General features: G+C 44.7%; 2 protein-coding genes, 1 long non-coding RNA gene and 1 pseudogene across 3 annotated transcripts in view; 1 reads left to right on the top strand and 3 right to left on the bottom strand.

Annotated features, from left to right (window-relative positions):
- Positions 1–726: 726 nt before the first annotated feature.
- BTN3A3 (butyrophilin subfamily 3 member A3) lies at positions 727–12708 on the bottom strand. Its single transcript, XM_081523199.1, is given in 12 exon segments — positions 727–822; positions 824–1494; positions 3233–3259; positions 3719–3745; positions 4131–4157; positions 4245–4265; positions 4444–4644; positions 5648–5929; positions 7325–7672; positions 7906–7995; positions 11438–11498; positions 12566–12708. Coding segments are annotated over 11 exon segments (1782 nt in total). The 5' UTR covers positions 11466–11498; positions 12566–12708; the 3' UTR covers positions 727–762.
- Positions 12709–14313: 1605 nt separating this feature from the next.
- LOC145519044 (small ribosomal subunit protein uS14 pseudogene) lies at positions 14314–14591 on the bottom strand (annotated as a pseudogene).
- Positions 14592–14946: 355 nt separating this feature from the next.
- Positions 14947–25400, bottom strand: LOC145518531 (butyrophilin subfamily 3 member A3-like). Its single transcript, XM_081523200.1, has 7 exons — positions 25106–25400; positions 22544–22708; positions 22185–22205; positions 22069–22095; positions 18115–18141; positions 16533–16644; positions 14947–16098 (listed from the first exon to the last, which is right to left on the bottom strand). Exons 1-7 carry the CDS (start codon positions 25350–25352, stop codon positions 16095–16097), a joined length of 603 nt encoding a protein of 200 aa, XP_081379326.1. The 5' UTR covers positions 25353–25400; the 3' UTR covers positions 14947–16094.
- LOC145518532 (uncharacterized) overlaps positions 24996–27302 on the top strand; it is a 36067-nt gene continuing 33760 nt past the window's right edge. Inside the window, exon 1 of the long non-coding RNA XR_014062959.1 lies at positions 24996–25166. This is a non-coding gene — a long non-coding RNA (uncharacterized LOC145518532). The remainder of the gene's footprint in view (positions 25167–27302) is intronic.

Below are 27302 nucleotides of genomic sequence, written 5' to 3' on the forward strand. Positions count from 1 at the left end.
CTGTGTGATTAAAAATACCACTACAGGCTATCTGGTTTCATTCCTCCCAGATTCTTGTTCTACAGACAACCTTTAGTTATTGAGTTAGGCTTTCTAGACAGCTTGAACATAGGAGGATTGGTTCTGCCTCCAGGATTGCACATCACAGTGAGAGGGGGAGGAGAGAAGCAGGGCACACATGCCCTTTAGTAGTTAAGACTTTGGCCTTTAGTCCTTTTGCACTCCTGTGTATTCATTCTCTGGACCAAGTCACCCTGCCGAGCCAGCCCAGTGAAGCGCTGGACCTAGAGCTGTGACAACTGACCCTGAAGGAACCAAGTGGGGTGTGGCTCCCATAGGCACCTACAGTGATCCTTACCCTGGGGTGCCCTGGGAAGGAATGCTCAGGGCTGCACATGGTCCCCCCCTCACAGGGGTAATCGGGCTGTAAAACAGGCTAGGGGTAGAGGGTGGGAGGGTGGGGGACAGGGGCCCCAACAGCACTGACTTTTTGATGAATTATATAACTTTCTTAACTTGGCCCTGCCTCAGTTTCCACACTCTTGAAATGAGGTTGTGACACAGGGTTGCTATGAGGAGTGAAACATTTAAAGCTTTTAGCCCAACACCCAGTACATTGTAAATCATCTGTAAATGTTTTATCATTCAATGCCCAGCCATCATTTACTAGCTGAGTGACCTCTAGGAAGTGAGACAATAAAGCAGTATCAAACTCAACTGTCTATATGGAATAAATAACTGTATTAATATTAGTAGAGTGCTTCACACTGTGTGTGCCTTCAGCATTTTATGGTTGCGATTTGTCACTGCTGTTAGGGAAGAGACCCTCAGCTGCAGGCTGGGCAGGGAGAAGCAAGGACGTGACTTCAGCCTGAGGCTCTCCATTCTCATCAGCTGAGCCCAGGACCACTGGGGTTTCCAGGGAAAGGTCAGGCACTAGATCAGGAACACCAGGACTCCCTGCTCCTGTTGACACCGGGCAAATGGTCAAGGCAGTGGGTTCTAAGGTCAAAATCCTGAAGACAGGCCACAGAGGCCCAGAGAAGGAGGTGTGCGGGAAGGTGTAGATATGAGATCCATCCACAGCGTTGTAGAAGGAGACCTCACCAGTCTCATAGTCCAGGAAAACCCCCACTTTTTCAGGAGGGCTGGCAACTGTCAGTTTGGTCCGGGGCTCAGTGAGAGCCCGGTAGTCATTCCCATCAGACAGCCCCATAGTCCAGAAGCCGTTCTCCGGGGTCATTTTAATCCAGCATTTTCTCTCCACATCCTCCCTGCACACCCCTACATGCCACTCTTTCCTGTCCCCAACCTCCACCTCCCAGTAATGTCTCCCTGATGTGAAGCTCTTGCAGCCAAGCACACAGTAGTGCCAATCAAATCTCTCGGGGTTGTCTGGCAGATTTCGGCGTTCATCTGCCCGCTGCAGGCTCCTCTGGTCATCAGACACGAGCAGGATGGGGTTCGCTGTGTTGGGATCCAAAATCACATCCTCTGCAGAAAGTTTGGGGGGGGATCATGGGTGAACCATTGTTCCTAGATCTCAGAGCTTCAGCCCTCAAGCCCTGGGTCTGGTTGAGGAAGCCCAAGTCCAGGGCTGGGTGCCCACAGCCTGCCCTGAATGTGACCCTCTCAGCAACACCAGAGGAAAGCCCTAGGGGGCTTGCGCTCAGTAGGAAAGAGGAAAGTGATGAGCGTCAGGGTCTGCTTAACTAACATCTAGAGCTGGCTCCTTCCAGCTACGTTTTTCCTGTTTCTCTCCCTGAAGTGACTCTGCCCACCTGTACTTCATAGGCATAGATGCTTGCTAAGTCGCTTCAGTAGTGTCCAACTCTTTGTGACCCAGTGGACTGTAACCTGCCAGGCTCCCCTGTCCATGAGATTCTCCAGGCAAGAATACTGGAGTGGTTTGCTATGCCCTCTTGCTGGGGATCTTCCTGACCCAGGGATCAAACCCACATCTCCTGTATTAGCAGGTGGATTCTTTACTACTGGTGCCACCTGGGAAGCTTGTGCTCCATAGGCATATGGGTTTAAATTTCAATCCTTGTGCTACCACTCATGAAGTGAATGTCTTTTCTCTTTTTTCCATTGACCCAAGCTGTATAATATTTTAAGCCTCAACTTTCTTATCTGAAAAATGGGGCTAAGAAATTTACTAATCTTTAGGGTAGAAGATAACACATGTTGTGTATTTGGTTTAGGGCCAGGCATGAAGGAAGTCCCTGATGTTTTAATAGCTGCCAGTCCTTTTCTGTGCAAAGGGGCATTATGTTGAGGGCTTCATGTGCTCCCAGGCCCACTCTCCATGTTCCTCTACCCTCTTCTGGACCCTGGAAATCTGTCCTCTTTGCACAGTGACACTGGGCTCCCTTGCCTCTGGTCACCTGTTGGGTTTGGTCAGTGGGAGGCACTAGCTGAAGATTGGAAGGAGCAAGAAGAGAGGCATGGCATTTATTTCCTCCTCCACTTCTTCCCTGCCAGCTTCAGGGGGTGATGCTTGACCAAGGGGATGACTCATCTCAGGCTGCCCTCTCCGTGAGCTACAGCTTCCTGTGGGCCAAACACTCTCCTCCCCATCTCTTCAGGTCCAGCATGGTGATAGCACCCAACTGTTGTGAACCCTTGGGGACTGAATAGTCCTTTGTCGGTTTCCCTTTGCTCTCTTTCTTCCCTTTGTAAATAGTTTCTTCATTAAGCCCTCTTCAACCACCCATTTTGAATATACCATCTCTTTTTTGCTGGTTTTTTGACCAAGTACAGGTTCATTAACTCATTTACTCTTTACCTCAACTCTCATATAAATAGGAACTACAATCATCATCTACAAGTGAGGAGACTGAAGCTCAAAACATCAAATAACTTGAGGACACACAGTGGCAAGAGGTGGCATATGGACCTTGGGAAAGGACATGACCTTTGAGCATTGCTTTCTCTCCTTGGTCACGTTGCATCTGCACTCTCGCTGCAATATTAGTTCACCCTGCCTGTCCCTCCCCTCACCTCCACTGCTGATGCCGCTTCCTTCCCATAAAGATCTGTGGAAGCCCAGGAGAGCGATTCTCCCTAGTTCTCTGGGCGTTCAGTGGAAGGCTGCTGGAGACTGAGATCTCCAACCAGAACTCTCCCAGTCACAGGGACTTGCTGTCCCAGAATCTCAAGACGTGGAAAAGAAAAAGGGAATATGGTCCCTCAGGTTTTCGTCCTAGGGGACGTACAGTGATTCACTCACCAGCTTGGAAGAGGGCCTTCTTCCACTCTGAAAGAAAGGAGACACAAAGAGGAATGGTCATTAATTCTGATCTTTCCCTCACCCATTCTCCTCACTGAGCCTTTTCTGTGTCCCTTTCTTCAGTCTCTTCCTTCATCTACAGCTTGGGTAGATCAGGCATAAAACCTCTCAAAAATGGTGGATTTTCCTCACTCTATTGTGCTGGGGCCGCAGGTGACATGGCCAGGCTATAATAGGCTGTGTGTGGGTGTGGGTGTGGGTGTGTATGTCGGCAGGGCGGGGAGTGGTTAAACTGCCCAGACACTATATCTGAAGGTCCTCTCTGAGGCTGTAGAAAAACAGAGGTGGTCCTCCCCACAGAAAATGAGCCTCTGGGTTAGATCTGAGTATTCCCACTGCACATGCCAATGGGTCACGCAGCAGGGAAAAGGTTTAAATGTTTATCTACCTGTGCCAGGAAACTCAGAGAACATCCAGATCACTCACCTGGATAGGTTTGAGACTTCTCCCCACCTACAATGGAAGAAAGGTAGAGTGATCTCTGAACTCTGTCATTTCTAAGTCATTTCCTTTCTCTTATTTTTGCCTCATCCCACCTTCTTTTTGACCACTCCATCCTTCCTACCTTCTGCCTCTGCCTGTTCAACTCTCACCTCCCCTCTCTTCTTTAGGGAAGGAGATTAAAGGCCCCATTCTCTATTGAAAAAGGAAACACTCTCTATTATCCCTACCAACTACTTCCCCCTCCCCAGTCACCCATATTTCTTTTCCTGGGAAAAAGGATCCAGAACATTCCTTTGTCCCAGGCCAGAGTTAGGGGCTGAGGAACCCGGCTGGAAAGTATATGGGCAGAGACAGTCTTATATGTGAATTCAGAGAAAATGTCAGAGCCACTCACGAGCCATGTACTGGACCTTTCTCCATTCTGCAATGGAAGAAAAGTGGTGAGTCATTAAGAGGCTCAGCAGGGATAGGAAGACAAGCATGGGTCCCTGGGGGAATCAGAACTTACTGAGCTCATACTGGAGCATCTCTGGAAAAGAAGGAGAAAAAAAAGTACTGTTATGGGGATGGAAGGAGGAGGACCTCTAGAAAATAAATCTTAAAGGTGACCAAGTGCTGGGTTGGGTGCGAGGGGTGGGGATGGGGTGAGGTGATCCAGCTCCCTCCTGCAAAGCATGGGCCTTAGACTCCCTCTCCAGGTCAGATACCTTTTATTTTTTGTTCTTTCTCCTTTTCTGCCCAAGCTGTTTCTTTTTCCTTTTTTGCTCTTTCTTTCTCCATGAATAGAGCCTCTTTGTCCTTCCTCTGTAGCCACAGGAAGTAACCAGCCCCAGCGAGAAGCAGCAAACAGACCGTCAGGGTCCCTGCAAAGGCAGCGATCCAGCGCTGGGCCCTCCTGAAGAAGGGGTCTGCAATGGGATCCAGTCTTAGCCTCTCACCCTCAGGACAGGGTTCACGCAGTTCATCTCATGACGTTAAAATCTTTCTCTTCCTAAGTTCTCAGAGACCTTTAGGTAAGACTTCAGCAAGCCCTGCTAAGTTTTTATAGACACAGTAATAACATAATACCAGAACTTGTCTTGAAATGTCTGTCTCTCACATCTAAATGTGTTACTTAAGCATCATAATCAAGTTTTTTTCTACTTAAAATTTACAATAAGTTACATTCATATGATTCTAGTATCAAATAAAAGCACATAAAACATCATCTGAGTCTCCTGTCCACTCGCACACATTTTAATACACATTTCTCTAGTGAGTGAGGTTGGACACTCTTATCATGTGTTATTCCTTTTCTGTGAACTAATAATTCATATCCTTTGCTCTTTTTTCTACTGGTTTGTACTATATTTTAATAGGATTAGCATTTCCTCTAAATTATGAGTTGTCCATGGACCCACCCGCCCCCAAATTTGTCATTTGTCTTTGCTTAAGGATCCGATCTTCGCCATTTCTCTCCAGTTTCCATTGCCTGTCACCGTTTCTGGCACATAGGAAATGCTCGGTAAATCCTTGTGACATAAACAGGAGAAAAAAAAAAACCCCTAGTTCCATAAAAGGCTCTGGAACTCAGCTCAATGACTCACTTTCACTGTATACCACAGAGAACCACACACACCTCTTTCTTTTCTTTGCTGTTTTTACAATTTATTTTAAAAATTTTTTATTTGTTTTTATGCTTTTCTCTTTTTTAATATGGCTATACTAGATTTCAATTGGTTAATGTTTAACCATTGTCATTTTGTCTAATTTCCTATAGATTAAATTTTACATATGTCTTTTTTAAGGAATTTTTTTAAACTGAAGTATAATTGACTTACTTATATTATATTAGTTCCAGGTGTTCACATCCTTCTTCTTCCAACAGCCATGGCTCCTCACAGTATACCTGCAACTAAGCAGGGTACTCACCTGCAATGGAAATTCGGGCTGTCCTTTCCTGGTTGAGGAGGGGATTTCTGATGATACAGGACACCCCTTCCCCAGAGCCGCTTTTCATGATTAGAGATGATGTGACTGCATACAGGCCTGCTCCATCTGCAGCCGGAAGTGCTGTCACAGCTGGCATGTTCTGGCCCTTGGCATCTCTCCACTGAATTTGGGGCTGGGGATACCAGCTGTTGGACACGCACTCCAGGTGGATCCCTCCATCCTCATGGCCCTTCACTTGAATGTGAGGATCAGAGCCCAGTGCTGTGGAAAGGATGAATGAGCCTCAATTCTTGGGAGCTTCCTATATCGGTGAGGGTCTCAACAGGAATTGGATGGCACACTCAGATAATTAAACTTGAGTTTTCTAAGAAGCTGTTTGCAAAAGGGTGGTCATAGTGAGGAGAAAACTACATGGACTAGAGCAGTACTCCAGGACCAGGAACAATGGAGTGTTACTACCCACCCCTAAACCCAAAGGAGAGTGAAGAGGGAGCTGTTTTGAAGACCTAAAGTAGGAGAGTCATGTAGCGAGAGCTTTCATAAGGGGAGCTGTGATCTTCTGGAAGGGCATGTAGCCATCTAGAGGTGGCCTTGCAGTGAGTAAGCCAGGGGCATCAGTATCCTGATCCCTCTCTCTCGCTCCTTCTACCTTCTGCTATGGCTCCCCATGGACCAAACCCAGCCAGAAGATACATGGCAAGAGAAAGAGATATGCCCTGAGAAAGAGATATGCAACCCTTGACATGGAATATGAGTCTAGTCTTGGTGTTCTCCTGTGGAACACAAGCAATTTCATGGAATATCAGCATCAAAGGGCCCTTTGTCACTATGACAGGTGAAGACAAAAGACCAACAATAATCATGTTTGAAGATAGAGAAAAATACGAGCACTGTCCCAAACATAACCTTGACGAAACATTCCCCTTCCTGGCTGAGTGACACCACTCCTTTAACAGTCCCAGATTAGCCTCACTCTAGTCTTCCTCCTGGATAAGATTTATGAAGTTATCCACCCACAGAAATATACCTCCTCCTCTCTGACAGCTTCCCATCTAGAGCAAAGCCCACTTCCATAAACCTTGCCCTAAATCCCCTAAGCCCAAAGTCTATACCAAGTCTCCTCTATCACTCTCTTCCTGAGACCCCCATACTCCCACAGGGCATGCACTGCTCCTCCTGCAACAAGGATTGAAATCAACTGGTCCAATTGCAAGTGTGCTCTGAGGGGGTGCTGTTTGGAGAACAGTGACAGCACAGATGCTGCCCTTACAGGTCAGCCTCCCAGGGCTCACTGCAGCAAGTTCCTGGAGGGGCCCCCAGAAGCCACCTGGAATGCAACTGAACCCAGACAACCATGCACCATCTCCAAGGAGATGTTTTCTTATCCTTCCCATCCTGACCTTCCAATTTCCAGCTTAGACCCTGGCAGTCGGCAGGAGGGAGCTCTTTACTTGACATGATAGTGTACAAGAGGAGGTCTTCCTGGAGGAAGACCTGCTTCTTTCCTGAGGGTCTCAGAGAAACAAAGTCAGAAGACAGAGGAAGCAGTTCTCGATGATCAGCCAAGAGCTCTGAGAGGTGGATTTGGAGCAGAAACTCTGCATCTACTCCTAGGTCCCAAGAGGAACACACTCAGAACAGAACCTGGAGGCTCACCTGCAACTTTCAGCTCCAATAAGGCTTTCTCGTAGAAGTTGCCATCTTGGAAATAGCACAGGTAGTTTCCACTGTCAGAGGCTCTAACGTTGTGAATTCGGAGAACAACTTTCCCTGCAGTGATGTCATCTCTTAAAATCTCAGTTCTCCCTTGGTACTCTGCCGTCTGTCTGTCTTCCACTTCCTTGCCATGTGCGTACATGAAAACCACCTGCCTGAGGCTGGATCGTACCCACTTCAGTTCCATGGTCTCCGCGCTCATCTTTGGGGACAGGTGACAGGGCAGCTCGGCATCTTCACCCACCATGACCAGGATGGGCCCAGGGGGTCCAATCACAGCAAACTGAGCTGGTCAGAAGAGTGGAGACAGGGAATTCCATGAGGCCATGATGGGAAGGGGGTGTCTCAGGCTTAGAAAAGCCTAGAGAGGAATAGGATCCTGACAGAAGGACATTTGTCTTAATGGCATATGAGCCTTCAGTTTGCAACAGGGCTTCCAGGAATGAGGGGATCAAAGGTTCTGACTGGGTGCAAACAGGTAATTATCTGCTTCCAATACAAAAAGCAGCATTGTTCCCTACCTGAGTAAGGAGTGAGCAGCTGGTCGGAGATGAGGCAGATAAGGAGGTAGAATGGAAGGAAGTCTAGGGACCAAGCCATTTTCATCAGTGCTGCAAACAGAGAGATGCCAGAAAGAGTCAGGTAGAAATACCACCTGGAAGAAGATGGAGAATTTTGTGTGGGAACCTCCGCCTCCCCAGGGCCGACTCAGGGAGAAACACAGGATAAGTAGTGTGAGGACCCATGATCCTCCTCTGCCAGAATGTCTGCTTGGCAGTCTCTTCACCTTTGAGTTCCTACATGGAAAATCTCCTGTAAAAATATGTATGTTAAGTGTACAGACAGTAACCTTAACCCTTCAAGAAATCCTTGGCTCTACTGAGTATATTCAGAATCTCTACACTCGCCCACACTTCCCCAGCTATGTCAGGTCCAAGCCTCCACCATCACACCCTGATTAATATAGGACTCTCCTCTCTGGGTCCTCCGAGTCTGCTTGTGTTCCCTACAGTCTCAATACAATGTCCAGAACATTCTTTGAGTCACATCCTGTCACTCCTCTGCTCAGCACCTTCCGCGGGCTCCCATTTCATTCTGAGTAGACGCTGAAGTCCTTCCAGTGGCTGGCACGGCCCTCCTGGAGCTGCATGCCTCACTTCATCTCCAGGTACACTGTTCTTCCTACTGCTCCTTGGACAGGACACGACAGAAGACCTCGACCTTGACCTTTCCCTCTGCCTGGAACCCTCTTCCCCATACATCCACAAGCTCACTCTCTTGCCTCCTTCAAGTCTTTCCTTTAAAGTCAGTTCCTCTATGAGACCCTCTCTGATCACAGAATTGTGGCAAACTGTTCCCATCCCCCTCAACTTCTCTCTTTTTCCATTGCATTTTCACCAGTGAACGTATCATACATTTATCGTCTGTCTCCACCTGCTAGAATGTAAGTTCCACAAAGCAATGATATTGGTCTATTTTGTTTCCTGATGTGTAAGACACCTGTAAGAATGGTGGTGGTTCACATGGAACCCTCAGTGAATACTTGTGGTATTAGTGAATGGATGAGGGCTTAAATATTAAACCATCAATACTCACTAGAATTTTAGTTCAGTTTAGATGATCAGAATAGTTGGGTGTCATCCAACTAATGAGAGGAGGGGAGGTGGAGAGTTTATGGAGATAAGCATTTTTCTGCATAATGATAATGCTCTTTTGGCCTGGCTTAGAGAGCAGAGCCTGGCCTCCTGTGCTTCCACTGAGGACTTAGTTGTATTAAAGCATTTAGTCTTATTTTTCAATAAAGTGGTTTCAAAGAGCAAGCCTATCCTGGACATGCAAATGTTGCAACTTGGTAAGCCTTTAGTGAACTCTTTTCACAACTGTTCTGGGAATTCCCTCGTGGTCCAGTGGTTAGGACTCTGCATTTTCACTGTCAGCTTCGATCCCTGGTTGAGGAACTAATCTTACGCGTGAACAAAAAAAAAAAAATTCTTTGGGAGGAAACATTTGTTCTTTGGTGGGAGAAACATCTCTCAAAAGGAAATGGTTCACTTTCTTTTTTCCCTTTCCTCCTGTGTTTATCAATGCTCCCTCGCAGATGGCCTGCCTCTGGGCTCACCAGCAATGGATAATTTCCCTATCCTGGTCTTTGCACTGCTAGGGAGGTGCCTTTTAGGGGTGGAGGTGTAATTGTTGGCACTTGCACAGAAGGGCAAATACGTCAACTTCCAAACACACAGCAGACCAGTGCAGCTCACGCCTCTATGAAGTGCTGGGGCCCTCCCAGCTCAGAGGCAGGGCCTCTGCAACTCCCCAGTTCCAGCCCAGTGTTTCCAAATGTATCTTGGTCCATAAAAGCACCTCCACCTTGTGTGATAAGAGAAGTGTGGGGCCCTTGACAGCTAGCCAGGCTTGATTATAGCTGGAGTTCTAACTTGGCTTCCCCTCCAACCACACCAGAGTTGTCTTCCTCCCTATATAGTGGAGAGCCTGAGAGTCAATTATTCCAAGACAAGACTAAGAACTCCAGATGGAGCCCTCTCCCTTCTCCCGTCATGTATTCTTTCCTTTCCTGAAAATGTCAGCTGGAATGGTGTGCTGACGAATGACTCAGGGTGTGCCCATCTGTCTCCTCTAGGCCCAACCCATGGCCATCACAAAGTTCACATCACTCTCCCATCAGACTTTGGTCAAGATCCTGGCAGATTCCCTGGGTTAATCAGAGGCTGAACCTACCACTTCTTTTTTTTGTTTTTTAAGTTTTGGCCAAGCTTCGCGGCTTGCAGGATCTGGACCACTGCCAGTGAAAGTGCCTAATCCTAACCACTGGACCTCCTGGGAAGTCCCATGAACCTACCACTTCTTAACCCCAAGGCGAGTGAATTGGAGAATTAAGAATAAGGCCAGGTCTCATCCAGGCATTTACATTCCTTCAACAAATGTTTATTGAGCACTCATTGTGTACCAGGCCCACTACGTGTTAGATGTTGGAAATGAAAAGGGTGTGGGGGGTAAGTCATGGCACTATGATTCACCAGCTCTGTGATTTCAAAAATCTGTTTGAACTTCAGTTACTCATGACACATTATGAAACAACAAGTTTAGAATGTACACAATTGACTTAGCACCTTCACTTCTGGATATCTGGTCTACTAAAACACTTGCATGGGTGCAGAGAGAATTGTGTGTAAGGTTGACACTGAAACATTATTTCTAAAAGTAAAAAAAAAAAAAATGGGTAAACAAGCTAACCAGCCACTCTAACCACTAACAGAAGACTGGTTGGTTGAAGGCTGATCTGTAGGAGGGAACTCAGTGTGGCAGTTAAGAGTAATTTATAGTCACTAACCCAGAAAATCAAGATATATTAAATAAATAAAAAACACACTGCAGAGAAAATTAATGATTATATTAAAAAACAAAACCTAAGTTATGAATTTGTATGTACATGTTTATACCTTGGATTTCTCTGGTGGCTCAGATGGTAAAAAATCTGCCTGCAATGCAGGAGACTGGGTTCGATCCCTGGGTGGGGAAGATCCCCTGGAGAAGGGCATGGCAACCCACTCCAATATTCTTACCTGGAGAATCTGCATGGATGGAGGAGCCTGGCAGGCTACTGTCCAAATGACCTTAAAAGAGTTCATGCTAAACTGAAAATTGAAGATTGAATGAAAGACACTTTTGTGCTTTGCCTCCTATCTTTGAAAATTATTCAGATGTTTTCAGTTTTAAAAGTTTTCATGTTTTACTCAGCAATTAAATTTTTTTACAAATAATTACTCTGACTGCAACATATTAGCTGTTCAGAAAATACCAACTCCTGTAAATCAACTGTATGTCAATAAATAAGTAAAATCTCCTCACACTAATTCGCCCTAAACAAACCAGTATAAGGCCTGCATTCACAGTACCTGCTACTCTTAAACCTGTGCCAAGAACTGCCTTTGAGAACAAGGCTGGCAGAGGGAAGTGAGTGGGTTGAGGAGGAGCTGGGAGTAGAAATCTGTCTAGCTGGGATTTCTTGGGAGTCTGCATGAAACTCAGACATACCCTCAGACAAAAGATTGCCTTTCACCATATCTTCTGCTCTTCAAAACTGCTCCCTAAGATGCTAGAGAGAGGACATTATTATTATTATCATCATTATATAGGTAACAATTTCAATGCTGTCCTCAGAGTGAGGAATATATTTTCACTAATTTTGTGGGGATATTATTGGGGGTTTTTTTGTTCCTGATTATAGACAACATCAAAACAGAGAAAAATATGAAGGAATAAATTTTAAATGATCTATGATAGTAATCATATACTTTGCTTCATGGGACTATAAGGATTTCTGAAAGTATTTTGACCATAGATATATACTAAATGCTTGAAAATGGTCAAAATTATCTTTTGACCCAGAAATTCCGCTTGTAGAAACTACTCTTAAAGAAAAAAAAGTCAAGTATTAACACAAACATTCATGTTTAAAGCTGTTCATCATAAATAAGATTCAATAGCAAAATGTTGATACAATTTAAATCTCCAAATTAAATCCAGCTTTGTTACAATTAGAAATAAAACTCTTTATTAAAAACATGTTTTCAAAATCTGTTTCATGATTGGACAGTATGTTTGTATCCATTCTCCAACTGTTGCATATGTTGGTTCAGATTTTTTAAATTACAAATAATTCTGTAATGAACATCTTTACATGCAAATCTTTAAGGCATACCTTTTTTCAGAATCTCTTAGAACACATTCCCAGAGATGACTAAGAGAGATAAGAGTCCTTTGCTCCTTTCTGATCACAGTAATCTCCTAAGAGCAAGCTTTTTTCATGCACATGTGCTGCTGCTGCTGCTGCTAAGTCGCTTCGGTCGTGTCCGTCCGACTCTGTGCGACCCCATAGACGGCAGCCCACCAGGCTCCGCCGTCCCTGGGATTCTCCAGGCAAGAACACTGGAGTGGGTTGCCATTTCCTTCTCCATTGTCTTCTCCATTCATGCACATGTGACTCTCCCACAAATGCTCAAATTCAGGTCTTTAGCCTTTGCTCTCTCCACCGCCTCATCCTCTGAGTACAGCACACCCGAGCCCCACTCACTTTCTCTGGGCAAGGCCCACTCTCAGCTCTTCAGTCTCCCTCCTTCCAAGGCTCGTCACCCTGGATTTTACCTATTTTCCCACACTTACCTCTTGGCAATCCCATCTGAAAATTACAGCCCACAGAGTAAAGATAATCGATAGTTCCTCATTATAAATAAGAGTCTCTTTTCTCTGGAAGAAAGGAAAAAGAGAGATGCATGCTCACTCGGGCAAAGAGTAAGAATCGGTCTGTGAAAGAATTAGTTTTGGATTGGCTCAGAGGGGTGGTTCTCATCAGTTGCTGGGCAGAAACCAGTGAGGAGGTTTGAAAACTGAAAGTGTTTTGATTGTGAAAAAAAAATCTCAGCCTAATTCTTACTTTGTATCACTCTGTGTTTCCCTAATTGAATCATTTATGCAAATGTATGTATGTATAAATCAGTATTTGTTATATACACCAGCTTTATGTCTTATATATGATAATAGATTTATTTTTTCTCATAAAAGATTTACTGAGTAGAGAAATAAAAGGTTTGAACATGTGAAGAGAGGAAGACATGCATTAATTAAAACATTTCTGTGGTTTTTGGCTAACGTCTGTTTGCATGTACAGGGCACGTGGAGGGGAATATATTTTACAGTAAAGCCAAATGAACAGAAAACCACCCTCTCCACCTTTTTAAGCACCTCTGAAATTCAGATCTCAGATTCATTATCAAATAATATAATTTTTCACATTTTCCAGAGCAGTGTTCTGGTGACTGATTGGCATATTTTACATTTTTCAGAAAAATTCTTATTTGGGGTGTTGCTGAGAAGGCTCATGAACCCTCAGAGCCTTATTTGTGCTAAATTTGTATTTTCGTATGTATTTCTTTCTCCTCTGCTAGCAGGATTCTTATTCCCCGAGGTTAGAGTCTGGCTGGTCTGTGGATACTGTTTCTGTTAGTGGTCTTTGGGACAAAGGGGTCCTATCTGTGGCCTAGAGCCTCCCAAGACAATTTGTTTGCCTCCTGGGACAATGATTAAAGCTCAAACGACTTAAATATGGCTTTGCTGATGGAATTTAATTATATATATATATACACACACACACACACACATACACATATGCGTACATACACATATATGGGCTTCCCTGGTGGCTCAGCAGTAAAGGATCTGCCTGTCAATGCAGGAGACACAGTTCAGTCCCTGGGTTGGGAAGATCGATCCCCTGGAGAAGGAAATGGCAACCCATTCCAGTATTCTTGACTGGGAAATCCTCTGGACAGAGGAGACTGGTGGGCTACAGTCCATGGGGTCACGAAAAGTCAGACAGAACTTGGTGACTAAACAACCAACAACAACAACATATACATGTGTGTGTGCCCAGTCTTGTTGGACTCTTTGTGACACTATGGACTATAGCCCACCAGTCTCCTCTGTCCAAAGAATTTCCCAGGCAAGAATACTGGAATGGGTTGCTATTTCCTACTCCAGGGGATCTTCCCAACCCAGATATTGAACCCTCATCTCTTGCATCTCCTGCTTTGGCTCTTTACCACTAAGCAACCAGGGAAGCCTATGTATATAATATATTTTATACAGGAAAGCCTATCTATCTATCTATCTATATCTATATATATGTTTTTTTTCCCCAAGCAGGGATCTAACCTGGACCCACATCAGTGAAAGCATGAGTCCCAATCACTGGATCACCAGGAAATTCTTGGAATTGAATAATATTACAAAAGTTTGAATTTAGGCTCTGTGGTAGAGATAGCTGGATGCTTGTGCAAGTTCTATTTTCTGCCTTTTTTTTTTTTTTTAACTTACAAAGAGTTAGCATTCTTTCTGCGGTAAGGTATGATGTCTTACGTGACCCATTCAAGGAAGTTCACGGAGTCCAGCTTAATGAAGCCTACATACCTTACATCCTGATAGAACACTAGAGGCACATATTGAGGCAATATTTCTGGATCAGACTGTGTGGGTTTGAGCAGATACAACAAGACAGCTTTTGCCAAATTTTCTCAGATGGTTCCAGTAGATCTGGTGGTGACCCTTCTTGCTTTCTCATTTGCAATGAGGCAAAAGGTCCCTGCTTCTTACTATTCAAATCCAGTTTGGGCGAGTAGTACAAGGAGTCCATTCTTATAGATAAGAGAGTCCAAGGGACTTAAAAATCTGCCCTCCAAGTCATCAGGCTGGGAAAACAGACAGTTAACAGGAAATAGTGTTTCTCCCAAGGTCGTAAAACAACTGCAAAGGGGCATAACAACCACTTTCTCAGAGTGCTTCCTGCTTCCTGACTCACTGAGAAATTTCATTTTTAAAACTGCTGAACTTCAGAGAAGGGGTTTCTAGGCACAACATTTTGTCCTCTTAACTTTACAGTTTCCAGAGAAATAGGCTCCAGATCTACTTCTTATCCAGACCTTTACATTAAGTCCTGAGGAGAAATATATATGAAAAGGAGCAAGAAAGAATTCATTGATTTAACACACTTTTATTGAGAATACTTTTATTGATTCACATACAAAGATATTTATAGTAGCATTATTTGTAATAGGGAAGAAACAAAACCATATTGATTGCAAATAATGAAAGATTAGTATTTAAGATTTGTGTTAGTCACTCAGTCATGTCTGACTCTTTGCGACCCCATGGACTGTAGCCTGCCAGGGTCCTCTGTCCTTGGGGATTCTCCAGGCAAGAATACTGGAGTGGGTTGCTATTCCGTTCTCCAAGGGATCTTCCCAACCCGAAAATTGAACCCAGGTCTCCTGCATTGCAGGCAGATGCTTTACCATCTGAGCCACCAAGACTTGATATTAAGTAAAAGAAGTATGTCATGGGACAATTATATAACAAAGCCCAACTTTCATTAGAAAAACTCTGTGTGTGTGTATTTGCATAAGCATAGAAAAAAATTAATATGCACTTAACTGTTGATGAAGTAAAATAGTCTAAAGGTAGGAAGATAATTAGGGAAAGGAGCAGTAAACAAATTCACACACTGGAAAAGTAAATCTTGGATCTGGGGTGAAAAGTGTTATTGAAAGGATCATTGCAATTGCTTTATAAGGAATGATTGGACTCTTAGAGGCACTATGATTGGCATTAGATGTAAGAATGTTGAAGGTGCCATTAAGTCCCAGACCAACAGAGTGATCTGGAGAAGTGACTTTTCTCTGTGAACTTTATTTAGCCTCTCCCCAGGCTGCACGTGGGTCAAAATGAAATAAAGTCTTTGTATGAAAAGAGGGTGAAAACAGCCAAGCGCCATCCAGATTCAGCTTCCAGCTGTTAGGTTGTGCAGACATTAAAGACAAGGAACTCAAGACCAGAGATCACACTCCACCCAGGTAGTCTTTCCATCAGTATCTTGTCTCTGGTTTCTCTAGGGGTTCCTTTTTCAGTTTCCAGCTGGGATGACAAGACCAGACTCTCTTGACAACATTCTATGGGGTTGCATTGTCCTTTTTGGCCTCCGTACCACTCAGCTCTGGAGAATCATAAACTGTCTCCAGTCTTTCTCTGCCGAAAAGGTCAGAGGGGCTCAGCCTTCATTGCTGGCTCAGCTGGAGTCTTGGGGGCGTTGTCCCCAGAAATGTGACTTCTCAGTCCCAATGACGAATTTGTCCTTGGACGTTCAACTGAGAGAAAGGATGGGGACAGATGGGCTCAGTGGCAGATGGTCAGAGGGGTTGGGTGGTAGAACCAGAGGCAGAAGAAAGGCCGAAGAGGCCCAGAGAAGGAGGCCCGGGGGAAAGTGTAGATGTGGGACCCATCAGCCACACTATAGAAGGAGACAAGCCCAGCTTCATAGTCCAAGAAGACCCCTACCCGGCTCAGGGGCTCACTCAAGGGGAGGGCAGTCCGAGGGGAGGTGAGGGCCTGGTACTTATTAGCATAGAGTTCCATAGCCCAGAATCCATTCTGAGGTGACTCTGTGATCCCCCAAGCCCTATCCACGTTTTCCTCACAAACCCCCAGCTCCCAGTAAGTCCTGTCGCCCACTTCCACCTCCCAGTAATGTCTCCCCGAAGAGAAGGACCTGTGGCCCAGCACACAAGGGTCAAAAGAAAACCTCTCAGGTTTTTCAGGAAGATTCTGCCACAAGTTTCTCCGCTTCACACTTCGGTGATCTTCAGACAGAAAGAGTTCAAAGAAGGCAGTATTTGGATCCAGAGTCACATGAGCTGTGGAAAGAGTGAGAGAGAACAGATGTCCTGTCAACTCCGGTATCCCAGGGCCCTCAGTGACTGGGAAGCGAGGAGAAAAGAAGCCGTTCCTAATCCATGAAATTGCCTTCCTTCCTCCACAAAAGAGCTGGAGTGGTAAGTATCTCCCCCAGATGTCCTCAAGATCATACTTCAAAGAGCTATTAAGAGAGTTCAGAGACTTACAAGGAGGAGATAATCCAGAGATTCCAGGTGCCTGGGAGCAGGGGTGGCTAATCACAAAACCCCCCACCTCATCCTCTCATCCCCCACAGCATTTTGTACAACCCCCTCTCATGTCACTGCACTATTATAGTTTATTTCATATTTCTCTTCTACCAGCCCAGGACCCCAAAAAGTAAAGACTATGTTTGTTCATCTTTGTATTCCTACTGTCTAGCATTGTCAGATTCTGCCTCACAATTGGTGCTTAATAATGTTTGCAGAATAAAGGACTGGGGAAGGTCCTTGGACAGCCTCTAACCACACCTCTCTGCCAACCTGAAGCCCCAGGGCATTTCACAGAGGATCATCTGGCCAGAGATTTTTGGCCAACTGTGTAAAACATCTGATCAAATGAATGCCCATCTTTAATAGACTGTCCCTGAATCTCACAGGTTAGAAGAGTTGTATGGGAGAAACTTTTATGGGTTCATCAAACATTGGCTCCTTTTCCTCCTGGGTACATAGCTAGGTGACATTTTCTAGTCCCTCTTGGGTATCCAGTAGAAGAGTCAGCTGCTTCCAGGCCTCATCAATAAGAAAATCTTTTCACAATATTTGCATTCCTTTTTCTGCCATTTGCTGGCTCAGTGTAGAGTAGAGTGAGGCCCTAGGTCAATATCTAGCAAAGCTCCCACATCCCCATCTGATCTGTCCTGAATACTGAAGAAATGGAGCAATATGCTGCTGTTGTGTTTATCTAATGAGATGCTCTGAGGGGAGAGAAGTTAGGTGGACAACATCTCCTCTAAGATGCACAGAACCCACTAGAAACCAAATGTCGTTTGAATGAAACCTTTCTAGTTGTACCCTCAGGTCCATGATGCTGAAGATATTGAGTGATAGTTGCTCAGTCATGTCTGACTCTTTGCAACCCCACGGACTGTAGCCTGCCAGGCTCCTCTGTCCATGGAATTTTCCAGGCAAGATTACTGGAGTGGGTTGCCATGAGTAGTAGAGAAACTCAAGAGAGAAAGTAGATGAGGAGCCCTTTAAGAAGGAAAAAGAAAAAAAAAATGGTATAGACTTCTGGAAAGGACAAGGTACAGGTGCTGAATTGAAATTGGGTAGTACTTGATCTTGATGTTACTTGGATCTTCCCTGGGTCTCCATTCATTGCCTGCTCAGCCAGGCCACTATTTGGAGCTGGAAGATGGGGAAAGACCACTAAGATCTTCTTTTATGGAGTCCTGGGCCTGAGACCGTAAGAATTAGACAGTCACTCACCAGCATAGGATCGAGCTTTTTTCCAACCTGCAATAGAAAAAAAGAGAGGTGAGTGCTCCCTAGTGAGAGCCATACATTTCTTGGCCCTTTCTCTGCTCTGGTGGCCTTTCCTTCCCTCCTTGGCACCGACATCACTCATCCCCAGAGCTCGTCTGGGCTCCTTCCCTCATGTTCCTAAAAGGGAAAATGTCTAGGAGAAAGGAGGCCAGACAAAATGTACTCTTCTCTTTCCCCTTCTTGGTTCCTAAGAACCAAGTTGGCTCCAACTCCACTAGGAGCTCTTTACTCATCTCTCTGAATTCCCCACACTGGACAGCTTTGCCTCAGTAGCTGAAAGGCACCAGCTTAGGCAAACACGTGAAGGCTGCCGTCACAGGGGACATGGTCCTGGACACAGGACAGAACTCTGAGGGATTCACTCCTTTCTTCACTGTGATCATGCTTCAGTCATTCCCACAGTCAGGCACCTGACCCCATCTCCTGCATCTTTTCCGTGACCTCCATACACTGTCCTACATGGAGTAAGGATGGCTAGCGGCCTGGAAATCTGTCTCTTATTTAGCTAGTCTCTGCAGGAAACATGTCATTTTCATAGTTAATATGTCACCTCTTGCTGTGATTAGGGAGTCCCACACACTTATTTATTTATTTATTTTTGTACACTCACCTGGGCAGCTGCCCATGTGCTCTGAGCGCTGTATCCACTATTAGCTCACAGCTAATTTACAACGTGATCCCAACGTGTTATTAGCCACAACTCATTAGCCATGAAACCCAAAGCCAGTTTAATCAACTATTCAATGTCTCCATTTCTACATCTGTAGGATGGAGATCAGACTAACACTTGCTACTTAATTTATATGGGGGAAGACTTAGACTAACACCTGCAAAAATACTGAATCACCATGCTGAACACCTGAAACTAACACAATATTGTAAATATATTATACTCCAATTAATAAAATTTTTTAATCTAAAAAAGGCATTTTAAGTTATGAAAGGTCACCAAAAAAAGAAAAAGATACAGAGGAGAAGAAAGAATAGCTTATATTTCTAGCCCTGACCTCCTGTATGGACTGCACACTTGATTATCCAACTGCCTATTCTGCATCTTCACTTGGATCACTAACACCCTCTTCAACATTTTGATTCTGTGCTACTCCCTCCCTTTGCCCCAACTACCTGGTTTTCTTTTGGTTTCCCTATTGCCTAAAAATGGCAATTCCATTTTTATAGTTTCTTAGGCTTAAAAACCGTGGAGTCATCCTTGATCCACTCCTTTACTTTTGCACTACACTATCAACAAGGGTATTTTTACTCCGTTTTAAAAATAAATCCAGCACTGAGGCCCCTCTCACCACTTCCAGCACTCCCCCTTGGTAAAAACCACCCTCATCTCTCCCCTTGATGTCTGCAGTAGCTCCCAGCTGGTCCAGTCGTGTCCAACTCTCTGCAATCCTATGGACTGTAGCCCGACAGGCTTCTCTGTCCATGGGATTCTCTAGGCAAAAATACTGGTGTGGGTTGCCATTTCCTCCTCCATGGATCTTCCTGACCCAGGGATTGAACCTGTGTCTCTTATGTCTCCTGTATTGGCAGGTGTGTTCTTTACCTCTAGTGCCACCAAGTCAATCTCAGTGTAGCATCTAAGGTAACTTCTCAAAACATAAGTCAGGTTCAGCTCCCCTTCTGCTCAAAACTCACCAGTGGCTCCTTTCTCAGAAGCAAAGCCAAAGCCAGCATGGATGACTTTCAAGGCTGTGTGATCTGGCCCTCCAAACCCCTCTGATTCTACCAGCTCCGATTCTCCTGATCACTCCCTACCTTCTAGCAACACCGACCCCTTTGCTACTCTTTAAACAAACTAGTGTGTTTCCGACTCTGGGCTTTGGCACTGTGGTTCTCTCGACTTAGAATGCTTTTCCCTCAGCTATTCCTGTGACTTGCTCCTCTACTTCATCATCACCCTATCTTATTATAATTTTGTAAATTGAAGTATAGTTTATGTACAATATTTTGTTACAGGTGTACAATTCACCACCCTATTTTAAACTGTACCTTCCAATGCAATATTCTGTTATCTCCCGAGCACTTATTATCATGTGCCAAACTGTATATTATACTATTTTGGTTTTTTCTATCTTCTTCCACTAGAAGGTAGATTCTTTGTGAATGGGATATTTCTGTTGTGTTCATTTCTGTGCCTAGGGCACTTAAAAGAATAACTTAGTTACTAGTTACTAGTAACATAGTTAACAGTTGTGGATCTTTGTTGAGCTGATGAATGAATGAATGAATTGAATAGAGAATCCATGAGGGAAGCTGGAGAGTGAGCGATCCAGGACAAGAATGAAGAAATAGCCTCAGAAAGGGAAAAAGACATCTGCTCTGTTGAAGTCGGAGCGTACAGATCAGAAAGGGCATCAGCAGGTGGCGGGGCAGGAAGTTTGCCCCCCTCCCTTCTCTTTTTTCTCTGAGGTTGGGGGTTACATCACCTTTGGAGGTGTGGGAAAAGGATGTGGTGATGAAGGATCAAAGCTAATGTTCACTGAACTTAGCTACGTGCTATGACTGTACTGGGTATCCTCCACACCTTTATCTCATTTCCTAACATCTGCTGAAAGTAGTAGTTGCAGTTAAATCAATTTCTAGGTGGGAAAAGTAGAACTTCAAAGAGGTTAAGGAGCCTGTCCCAGTTTGTCTGAATGAGTAGAAAAAACAGGGTCAACCAGATGTGATGAACAGACAGAGGAAATGGGCACAGAAGTGGGAAAATGAATGATACATGTGGGGCACTGCTGGTGGTGTGGTCAGTCCAGTGTGGGGTGAGGCATGTAAGGGAGTGTCCAGGGATGGAACAGAAATTGGACTGGACCATTAAGGGTGACTGCATTGCAGGGATAAAAATTGCAGATTGGACTTTACCTTTTAATGTAGTGTTTCTTCAATTGAGTTATGTAAAAACCTCGGTTAGACACAAATTAATTTCCTCTGAAAATAAATCTTCAAAGTCCTGAGGGAGCCAATTAAAAAATGTAGCAATGAAAGTTAAAATCTGTCTTTAGACAGTTCCTTTGTCACTAATGCAATTATGAACACAGCAGTTAGCTTGGAAATTAGAACCATTCACACAATAATTGATTAACAGAAAAAAAAAGGATATTAAGCAGGTGATGTAGAATCTGTTTAGGTTGTGTTAGTTTTGACAAACATTGACATTAAGACAGTTTTTCTTAGAAATTTGAAAATTCTTTTAGAATTTACAAATATCCATTCCAGTAAGACGGCAGAAAGCAATGGGAAGCCACAGATGGTTTGGGACTAAAGAGGAATGTAATCATATTTCTATCTTAGCAAGTTTACTTTGAAACTCTAAACTATGGAAAACTTTTCACAGGCAAGCTCTTGTTTATGCTGGGTTTTTTTGTTTGTTTGTTTTTTTAGATTTTTTTTTTTTGTCTGTTTCCTAATATTTATTTAAACGAAAAGTCTTAAAAGGAAAAGGGCAGCAGTAGCTCTTGAGGGAACAGAAGCAGCTTGCTGTTGAGAGAAGGGTCTTGATAACCTACTCCCAGGGATCTGTGACTAAAGAAGAAAGAAAGATTGGGTGAGGTATTCTATGCCTGAGAAGGGGTCCTGGACTAAGCAGTAAAAGGACTTGCCCTGAGGGAAGGAGAGAATCCTTGGGTGGATGGTGGTAGTATTGTATGGTGAGGGGCGGGGAGGAGGAAGGGCAGGTTGACAGCAAAGGGGATGGAATTCAGTGTTGGCCACAGGTTTGAAAAACCTTTGGGGCATCCATGACATATCAACAGAGCTTTTGGGGTTATATGGCTTAAGTCCAGATGGTGCAAGAATGAGCAAGGCCTCAGAGGAAAGAAATCATGAGAAAGGCACCTATTAAATGAAGCAGATAAAGCCCTAGATGAAAAACTAAAATTCCAATTTACTCACCATCCACTTTCTGGGCTTTTCTCCAGCCTGAAGTAGAACAAAGAAACCTCATGAGATAAATGACAAGTGAGAGGGTCTCAAATCGTACATGCAGGAGAAGGAAGTACAGAACTTACGGAGCTCTCTTTGGAGTTGCTCTGCAAAAGGACAAGAAATGAATCAGTACCGTTCATAGGAGAAGGGGGGCCAGGTTTACATGAAAAGGGCCTGTGGGAGACCGTTTGCTGCATCACGTGTGCAAGTAGTCCAGTTAATGTTCCCCAAACTAGGAAAGCCAGGGCACAGTCAGGGTCCCAGGATCAGGGAAGTAAAGAGGTGGGGGTGCTGGTATTGAGGGAGGAAAGACTGAATATAAAAATCTCAACTTCAAATCCCCTTCGTCCTCTTAGTCCTGGTCCTCTCTCTTCCCCTCTGTCCAATTCCTTTTCCATAGTCTTCTTTGGACCTCACTGCCTCGGTCTTCTGATTCCTTTACCTTTGGTCCAGCATTCTTGATCTTTCTCTCGGCGAAGTTTCCAGATGAAACCAAGAGCAGTTAGCAGGAGAAGTCCCAGAAGAAGCAGGAGTGAGGTCTGAGCTGTTGCCCAAGGAAAGTCCTTCAGGAAGACAGTGCCTGAGCCAGAAGTGCTGGACATTATTCCTGCAGTGAAAAGCAGGAAAGGGCCAAGGCCTGGGGGTGCTGGGGCGCACAGAGGATGCCACAGGACTCCCCGAGACACCTGGGCCAGACAAGTAGCCTGGCTGGGAGAATGAGTGACTCCAGCTCTGCCCCATTCTCTCCCACAGGATGGCTGGGAACCCAAGATACTTTGAGAGTCATCATGGAAAAACAACAAATAAGTGTAAGGGCTCTGGGTATGTGTGTGTATCAGTTGCTCAGTCGTGTCTGTGTCTTTGCAACTCCATGGACTATAGCTCGCCAGGCTCCTCTAACCATGGAATTCTCCAGGCAAGAATACTGGAAGTGAAGTGAAGTTGCTCAGTCGTGTCCAACTCTTTGCGACCCCATGGACTGTAGCCTACCAGGCTCCTCCGTCCATGGGATTTTCCAGGCAAGAGTACTGGAATGGGTTGCCATTTCCTTCTCCAGGGGATCTTCCCAATCCAGGGATCGAACTGGGGCCTCCCGCATTGCAGGCAGACGTTTTTACCGTCTGAGCCACCAGGGAAGCCCAGGTTTCCTGCACTGCAGGCAGGTTCTTTAAATGTTAAATCAAGGAGGTCCAAATCACTCCTGAAATATCGAACTGAAACTGGGGTCTGGAGGAAGGGGTGGAAATTGTCCCCTTTTCCTCTAATCGTGAGAAGAGAAGCCTTCCACTGAAAATCACCCTGAACGTGGGAGGAATGAGGGAGTCCCTGACTTTATTTGCAATCCTTAAGAGCAGTATATTTTTGGTAGGGAAGTGGATGATGCTGGGAATTAGAAGCCCTGAGTACTAGTCCCACCTCCACTGCAGACTCTACATGTGATTTTAGCCAAGCCACCCTGTGTCCCTCTGTCTCCACTATAAAGTAGAGAGTTCAATAATATTACCTGTGCTATCAGTACCACCGTATCAACAAACAAGCTGTGAGAAGAGAACTTGGCTATCTATATGCATGTGTTTCTTCTAAATATCCCTTAGCACCCAGGCCATGCTGTTCATTTAGTTGTCATCTAGTCGCAAAGTCGTGTCTGACTCTTTTGAGACCCCATGGGCTGTAGCCCACCAGGCTCCTCTGTCCATGGGATTCCCTAGGCAAAAATACTAGAGTGGGCTGCCATTTCCTTCTCCAGGGGATCTTCCCCATCCATGGATGGAACCTGCATCTCCTGCATTGGCAGGTAGGTTCTTTACCACTGAGCCACCAGGAAGCCCAATAAATATCACTGAGTCAAAAAAAAAAAAAAAGAGAGTGTAAACCTTTTATTTCTCTATCAGCAAAAGGATTCCATGTAACTAGAGAGCCTTTCCAAAGAGGTTTTGCAAATTCAGTGACATGTTTTATGTGCAGGAAAAGTTAAATTAATAAAATAAAAACTACCCATACAAGCCGGAACAGAGTCATAACTGGACATAAATATAACAGCCTAAGGCCAATGCCATAAGCAAATTTCCTCCCAGTATCTGATGAATGTCATTGTTGTGAGGATTAAAGAAACAATCAACAATCAGTTGTTGTTAACCTTCCTAATACAGTAGAATTTTTATTGACAAAATAGGTTCTGGCAATTTTTCCTGAGACTAAAGCATCATGGTTTTTTGTTTGATTACTCATTACTTCTCACAGAAACCTACTTCCTCATTTATATATACTTGTCCTTTCTCCATAAAATTTAACCCTAGATTGTGTACTGTTTTGTATCATTTCTTAGCTATTTTGTAGTGGTAATGGCTTTACAATGAATACTCTGTATGTCCTAATAAAGGATAATTTTTTAAAAGGTAAATATAAAAAAAGACTGTGCAAATAATTTATTTAACTTATTTTTTAATAAGAAAACCAGTAAAAAATGTTAAAAGTGGTTTAAATGAGGATTTGATTTGCAAAATCTTATATTCTCTATCAGAGAGAAGTCATTTGCATCGCTAAGGACAGAAACAATTTCTATTAGTCTCAGTGTTCTGTAAATTAACATTTGTCTCTACAAAGTTGTAAATGATCTAGAAAAATAAGCAATGGCTTAGACCTATGGAATCAGAGATCCCTAATGTGAGAACTACCAGACAGGGTTAGTATTCCACAGAAGAGACACCCAGTCATCTTTTTTAACCACTGAAAGTCTTTCACAAATTTTACTGGGCATTCTTTCTTTGCCCTAGTGTTGAGCACAAAGCAGTCAGGGATGGTTTACACAGAGGCAGCAAATATTTGTTAAACAAATCATTTCCTAAGAAATACTGCAAAGTAGTGCTTTTAAAAAAACCAAGAGTGAAAAAAATAGACCAAGAGGACTTTCAGAAATGATTCAGACCATTTGCAAAGAGGCTAAAAGGAAGAGAGAGAACTATACACTTGTACCACCCTCTGTCCCTTTAAAGACCATCCTCACCTGCATCCTTCTGCCCAGCAGTGGTGGTTTCACGGAAGTCCCATCCCTGGGCAAACGGTGAGTACTCAGGGACTCTGACTTGGCATCTCCCAGTGGGAGAGCTACAGGCCTGCCCTCTGTGGTGCAGATGGGTCCCATCCTTGCCCGAGCTCATGACCTGAGAGGACTGCTTCTGCTGCTGCTGGATGTCCATGGGCTCCTGTCTCGCTTGTGGGGAGAGGGAACCAGGAAGTTCACTGTTCTTCATACCTCAGCTGCAAAGTCAGTCACCCCAAGGGTTACTCCCTGCCAAATGAGCTTCTCCCCAACCAGTAAAAGTGAGAAGAGGAAGAGAGAGGCATGAATGAAGGAAGGACACTGGACCAACCTTAAGATGGGTCACACCTCTCCCTTAGGAGTCTGGGAGAATAGAAACATCTGAGTCCCTGCTTTATTTTTGTCCATAACTCTTAAAATGTTTTCATCTCTTTATACTGGTAGAATCACTAGGTAAAATATCTTGTATTACAATTTGCTAAATCAGGGAACTTTAAACGTAGGAGACTCTCAGTAACCATTTTCCAGAATGAATGAATATAGTTTTCTGCCTGGAGGTTTAATGGGGGAAACAGAGAATCCAAGCAAGACAGCAGGCAGAGAGGAGCTGGCCTGGGAAGCGAGGAAGCTGGCTGAGTTTCTAAGCAGAGAGCACTGTCTGTTTGCTGTGGGCCAGACCTGTGCTGAGCATGGAGGCAGGAGCAGAGGAGCAGAGAGAGGAGTCAGAGGGCCTGGGCCTTCCAGAAGCCTTCGGCTCACACCAGCTGGCTGTCTCCCCACCGCCAGTTCTCATACACTCACATTTCTCTGCTTCTCGGGGTGACTCAGTCTTTGAATCACTCTGCGATTCAGACACTAGGCTGGACCTGGGCTCCAGTCAGGACTGTCTGCTGCCCGGTCTCAGGTGGGAACACAGGCAGAGGCTGGGAGTACTCATGGGCTGGATCTGCCCTTAGCAGGGCACCGCTGAGGACTCCCGGTAGACGTGTGTCTGGTCGTGGTGCCCCTGCCCCGATGGTGACACTGTCTGTGATGGGGATGAACTCTGGACTGTGAACCCCTTTCCTCTACATTTATGATGTAAGATATCGATGTTTTCAGGGAGAGAAGCGAAGTCTAGAGATCAGCCTAGACACCCGAGTTGGTCAGTTTCGCCACAGCACTGCCTACTGGGAATGCATATCACCTGCCATGAGGCCTTTGAGCTCAGCCGGCTTGTTGGCCATATTTCATGGGTCACTGGAGAGAGGGCAGTGATGTGGCTGGGGGACCTGGGAATGAAGAACAAGCTGGAGGCAAATAATTTTATGTTAAAACAGAACCAAAAAGAAAGCTCAACGCAGGATGTATCTGATAAACATTTTTCACTTCTTTGGTCCTATAGGGATTTTCAGGATGGTGAGAGGACAGCAGGGACAGGAGCTAGTTCTAGGAAGAAAGATCAGGTGGGGTGGAGTCAGAGAATGTGTGATTTTCTTATTAATATCAGGAGACAACTTTCACGGCGGGCAGGCAAAATGGGTAAAACTACAAAAGTGATGCTCCAGAGCAGTTAGAACCTGGGAAAGACACAGATCAAATGAGTCACCAAGTATTAATACCCTCAGTAAACTTCAGTGGGATAAATGCTCTGCAAAAGTCCTTTCCAAATCTGAGCCTCTCTCTGGCTGAGGCAGCTTTTAAGGCCCACCAACCCAGATGATACCCAGATGTGGGTAGTAAATGTGTTCTTGACCGAGGGGCACAGCATTTTGGCTAAAAGAGCGAGTATTTCTAGGGTTATGCCATCTGGATTCATGTTTGAATCCACTCGTTTCGCTGGCTGTGTGACCCTGGGCGTGTTATTTACTTCTCTAAGCTTCCTTTACAAAACACGTTGAACTGGAGTGATGGCTTCGCAAGAAGGCTGTGAAGATGGAACCTGGCTATATGTGTGAAGCCTTGGTGCAGTGCCTGGCACAGAACGCTCGGTAAAATATTAGTTATGGCTCTGTTAGCTCTCACTCCAATCAACTCAATACTGTGGTTGTTGATTAACATTCAGCTATCCCTCTAGACGGCAAATCCTTGAAAAGAGTTGTCTGGGCGGTTAATCTTTATTTGAACGTCTCTCACCCTCCCCCAACCCCAATCTACTCCTTACTTTTTCCCAGTGCGCTGA

The sequence above is a fragment of the Giraffa tippelskirchi genome, chromosome 8 (genome assembly GCF_054371585.1).
Source record: "Giraffa tippelskirchi isolate mGirTip1 chromosome 8, T2T-mGirTip1v1.2.pri, whole genome shotgun sequence".
Lineage (NCBI taxonomy): Eukaryota > Metazoa > Chordata > Mammalia > Artiodactyla > Giraffidae > Giraffa > Giraffa tippelskirchi.

Coding starts and splice junctions, on each gene's coding strand:
- LOC145518531 (XM_081523200.1), bottom strand. CDS start 25,352: ATGAAGAACAGTGAACTTCCTGGTTCCCTCTCCCCACAAGCGAGACAG. Junction 22,709..25,105: donor TGCTGGGCAGAAGGATGCAG/GTGAGGATGGTC, acceptor TTTTCACTGCAG/GAATAATGTCCAGCACTTCT. Junction 18,142..22,068: donor AAAAGCCCAGAAAGTGGATG/GTGAGTAAATTG, acceptor TTTCTATTGCAG/GTTGGAAAAAAGCTCGATCC.